This window comes from Octopus bimaculoides, chromosome 10 (genome assembly GCF_001194135.2).
Source record: "Octopus bimaculoides isolate UCB-OBI-ISO-001 chromosome 10, ASM119413v2, whole genome shotgun sequence".
In the NCBI taxonomy this organism is placed as follows: Eukaryota; Metazoa; Mollusca; class Cephalopoda; order Octopoda; family Octopodidae; genus Octopus; species Octopus bimaculoides.
In genome coordinates, this window is record NC_068990.1 from 49,658,955 (window position 1) to 49,664,053 (window position 5,099).

General features: G+C 38.1%; 1 protein-coding gene across 2 annotated transcripts in view; it reads right to left on the reverse strand.

Moving 5' to 3' along the window:
* The window catches only part of LOC106878624 (protein IWS1 homolog), an 863,399-nt gene that overhangs the window by 91,450 nt on the left and 766,850 nt on the right, over positions 1 to 5,099 (reverse strand). For both annotated transcript variants that reach the window (XM_052971184.1, XM_052971183.1), the window contains exon 14: positions 309 to 1,468. In XM_052971184.1, the coding sequence (XP_052827144.1) occupies positions 309 to 1,468 (1,160 nt within the window). The remainder of the gene's footprint in view (positions 1 to 308; positions 1,469 to 5,099) is intronic.

Below are 5,099 nucleotides of genomic sequence, written 5' to 3' on the forward strand. Positions count from 1 at the left end.
AAAAGCACCCACTACACTCTCTGAGTGGTTGGCGTTAGGAAGGGCATCCAGCTGTAGAAACTCTGCCAAATCAGACTGGAGCCTGGTGTTGCCATCCGGTTTCACTAGTCCTCAGTCAAATCGTCCAACCCATGCTAGCATGGAAAGCGGACGTTAAACGATGATGATGATGATGATGATATATATATAGGGAGAATTCACAAAAAAACAAAAATGAAGACAGGTGGTGTAGACAACACACAAAACTGGTTGAAGTGTGATATTGATGATGATGATGATGAGGAGGAGGAGGAGGATAATAAACATACCTGTTTATATTGCTTCTTATTTTTTCATCTTCATCTTCACTATCACTTTGAATTTGGCCTTGTATCCTACGTTTTATTTGTTCTGATTCTGAATCAGAATTTTCACTGTCTGTAAAAAGATTTTCTCTTTTATTCTTAACATGAGAGAGAGGCAGAGGACTGGCTACTGGAGCAACAGGAGAATCAGGTTGACTGTTCTGAACATTGGAAATATTTAAAGGGGATTTCACTGAACCTGCTGAACTTGACTGACTTTTGTGTGATGCTGATGATTTAGAATCAATCCTTTGAGGAGACATATAACCACCACTGTGCTGGGAAGCTGGAGAGCCAGATTGACTCCTTCGTGACCTAGAGCGACTTCTATTTGAAACAGATGACCCTGACTGACTTTGGTGGGATACTGGTGACCGAGAAGCACTATGCCGAGATCCAGATAAACTTCTCTGTGATTCAGCAGAACCTGAACGCCATGACCTGGATTCACTGTGATGTGATGCAGGAGAGCCAGAAACACTTCTGTGAGAACTTGAGTGACTTTGTTGAGATGCAACTGATCCTGAGCGACTTCTGTGGACTGACCGAGATTCATTTTGACGCAATGGAGACCATGAACTACTTCTATGAGAGGCAGCTGAATCTGAGCGTTGACTTTGTGCAGAATCAGAACGACTTCTCTGTGAAGCAGGAGAACCTGACCGACTTCTGGACTGTGATGGACTGTCTAAGGGAGACCTAGAGTGTTGATTGAGTGGAGAAGGAGACTGACTTTGATTTGAGTTACTTTTTGGCACAGACATTGGAGAATGGATTGGACTCCGGGGGGATGTTGAACGACTTCGATCTGATCTACTATGAACAGGAGAAACTGAGGGACTGCGATTTGCACTGGATGTAGATTCAGGATGATTAGGAGCATCAACATCATTATTATCATCATCCTCATTATTATTGTCATCTTCCTCATTATCATCTGAAATATTTTCATCAGAATTTCTTTCAACTTCTTCTCTTTCTACTTCTTCATCTTCCAATTCACGCTGAACATCTTCACGTACAAATTCTCCTCCATCACTGATATACTCATCAGAATCAGCAGCTCTGCAATTCTTTAAAGAATTTCTATGATTTTCTTCGTCATCATCACTATTCTCAATGTCCTGCAAGAAAAACATACAATTATTTACTTTTGTGATTAGATATAACAATTAGTGATGGGAAGAAGGAATTATTACATTTATGCCTTTCTTAAAAATATCTGTGATGTAACATGATATTAGGTTGATGATTCAGTATGCCATGGCTTACTTTATCAACATCATTTTCAATAAATCTAAGTACAATATAGTTTTTAACATTAAGGAACTCCTTATTAACCAAATTACAATACTAGTGCAAACAAAAGCAAAACACATCAATTTAAATCAATTTATCGTCATTATAACAAGTGTATGATGGTAACACTAACAGAACTACATTGTATTAGTGGCCAAAATAAACATGTAATAGTTGTTGAATCTATGTATGCCTCTATCTTGTGACAAAATTGAGGCAATTTACTAATATCTAGCCAGTTGCATTTCACATTTGTTGAGGTCACAGTTACAAGGTGCCATTGGTACTAACAAATTACTAATTTACTGAATAATAGGAAGATTATCAGAAAAAGTAGTGTTTATAAGTGGAAGATGCACAGGAGTCATAAAAACTACAGACATGAAGACAGAGAAAGCAGCCAAGCCATTATAGACAGTTGCTGAGATGGTGAAAATATCTGGTGCAGTAGAGTACACAATAGTCAGTCACTGATGTCAATCAAAATGTACATTGTCATCCCCAATGGTCAGTATTGTGGTACAATCTGTATCAACTGATTCAAGAACAAAAAAAGGAAAAAAAGAAGCTACTTCAGAGGAATCAAACTGGTGGCCCAAATCATGATAGTAACAGAAAGAGTAAAAGAAAAACTCATTAGAAAGAAAATAAGATTAGATGAAATGCAATTCAGGTTTGTACAAAAGAATTTCCCTCAATACTCTTTCCTTTGAAAAACAACTACAGAACTTTTTAGCAGAGACTAAACAACTATATCTAACATTTACTGACCTAAAGAAATCATAATATCCAATATAAGTGTGCATGAATTAAAAAACTTGATATTGATGAATACTGCAGACACCATGTACACAGACATTGTCAGAAAAGTGAAAGCTAACAATGAGATCAGGAAGACACATGAAAATCAAATAGTTGAACTTTTTGCCTTGTCTTGATGTGACATGTCATGGAAACTAAGTTCATAATGCTATGAATTAAATTTGATAACTTCATTTTACTTTTGCTTTATTTTGGTGTTTAGTTAAATCAAGTTTGTTGTGGTTACCAACCATTCTTTGAGATATTTTCATGCGAATTGGACAATACAGAATATTTCAATTTAAACAGGTGTCTGGAAAAGAACATTCTCAGAGAACTTTACTCCAAAACTTGCCTTTTCAATGTCACAGCTGAAATGCAATTTGTCAAAAAATAAATAAATAAATAAGATACACTTTTAACTGCTGATCAATAAAATTTTGTTGTGAACTGTAACCCTACTTCACTTCTATTCACATGTGCATTTCAAACAAAGTTTTTTTTTTTTTTTTTTTGGAGAAATTAAGCATTTCATCCTCCACATGTCATGTCCAGACTTATGGAATGGCTCTATACATATGTATATACAAAGGTACAAAATGAATTCATGTATAAATAACAATACATATGCATACATAACAGATAGACTGAACACTATGTGAATACTGACTGTAAGACCCCAGACATAAATAGAAAAAAGGGGCATCAGAGACAGATAGAAATCTGAGATATGGGGAGGGGGAGCAGAGGTAAATGAAGTTATAAAATTGTTGACAAGATTAGTGGTTTTAAGTATTCTAGCCACATTGACAATTAACAGGCAAATAAAATAAGTACACACACACATACACACACACACATAGAGAGAGAAAGATAACCACACACATAGAGACAGAGGGAGAGCACATAGGTCTAAATATTGTGTGTGTGTGTGTACATACACAGGTATACAAATACAGAGGTATTTACATACATACATACATAATATGCAATATAAGTGTGCATGAATATCATAGTACAAATATGCTGAGAGAAAGACTGGGTATAAGAGGAATCAGATGTAGTGTACAAGAAAGAAAACTGTACTGGTACAGACATGTGATTTGTATGGATGAGGACATGTGATTTGTATGGCTGGAGCTTGTGGAAAAGGAAAACCCAGGAAAACATGGGATGAAGTGGTGAATGGTGACCCGCAGACCCTGAGGCACACGGGGTAATTACAATGGATTGAGATTTCTGACGCTATGAGATCCTCATGAAAACCTGCTCATCATGATGACACTGACTTCTGGGAATATTGCATGGGTATATATTGTCTAAGGGACAAACTATCAGAGTTGACAGTTGTACAATAGATAAGGCAATTAAGGATATGAAGAAAGAGAAAGCACCTAGACCATCAGGAATCACCACTGAGATGCTTAAAACTTCTGGTGGTGTCACAGCATAGTCACTCATATAGTTAATCAGGTTATCCAGGAAGATGTCATCCCCAATGGCTGGTGTATTACAGTTAGCTGCTACAAGTATAAAGTTGATGCCTTAGATAGAAACAACTATAGAGGTATCAAACTGCTGGACCAGGTCATGAAAGTTACAGAGAGAGTTATAGCCCAAATAATTAGGAATAGAATTAAACTAGATGAGATGCAGTTTGGTTCTGTACCTGGAAAGAGTACCAAAGATACCATCTTCCTAGTGAGACAGCTGCAGGAGTAAAATCTACTTGGCTTTTGTTGACATGGAGAAAGTTTTTGACAAAGTCCCTCGCTCTGTTATTTGGTGGTACCCCAATAAACCAAATTACATCTCCCCCTTCTCCACTTCCTCTTTTTCATGCACTAACCTTATCTCTTCCTCCCCACTCCTGCAGCTCAATCCTGTCCTCCCTGCCCAGTGTATCATTATGTTTCATCAGTCACTATATTCTACTGCCTTCCCCCTTCTTTGCATTCACATGAACTCCCTACTCATGCACCCTTAGCAATACTCCACCATCCAATTAATATTCTCACCCCTGTACCTTGAGAGTATGCCCTGGTACACTGCTATCATTTCTCTCACACTCAATGTCTTCCACTCTCCAACTGTAGTAACCATGTACCTCCTCTACAGCAAGATACCAGTTTCAGTCCCTCTGGCATACTCTAGCCTCCCCTTACCTAGTACAAACTGCCTCCTTCAATACTTCCCTCTGAGTCGAAGGATGTTTGTCTTGCAAGTTACCTGGTGACCTTGCTGGTGCTGGTGCCATGCTAAAGCATCCAGTCTACACTGTAAAGTGGTTGGCATTAGGAAGGGCATCCAGCCATTAAAAACCATGCCAAAACAGACCTTGCCAGTGTTGGTGCCATGTCAAAAGTACTCGGTCCACTCAGTAAAGTGGTTGATGTTAGGAAAGGTATCCAGCTATAAAAATGATGCCAAAACAGACCGTGCCAGTGCTGGTGCCATGTAAAAAACACCCAGTCCACTCTGTAAAGTGGCTGGTGTTAGGAAGGATATCCAACCATAAAAACCATGCCAAAACTGACAGTGGAGTTGGTGCAGTCCTTTGGCTTGCCAGTTCCTGTCAAACTGTCCAATTCATGCCAGCATGGAAAATGGATGTTAAATGATGATGATAATATATATATATATATATATATATAT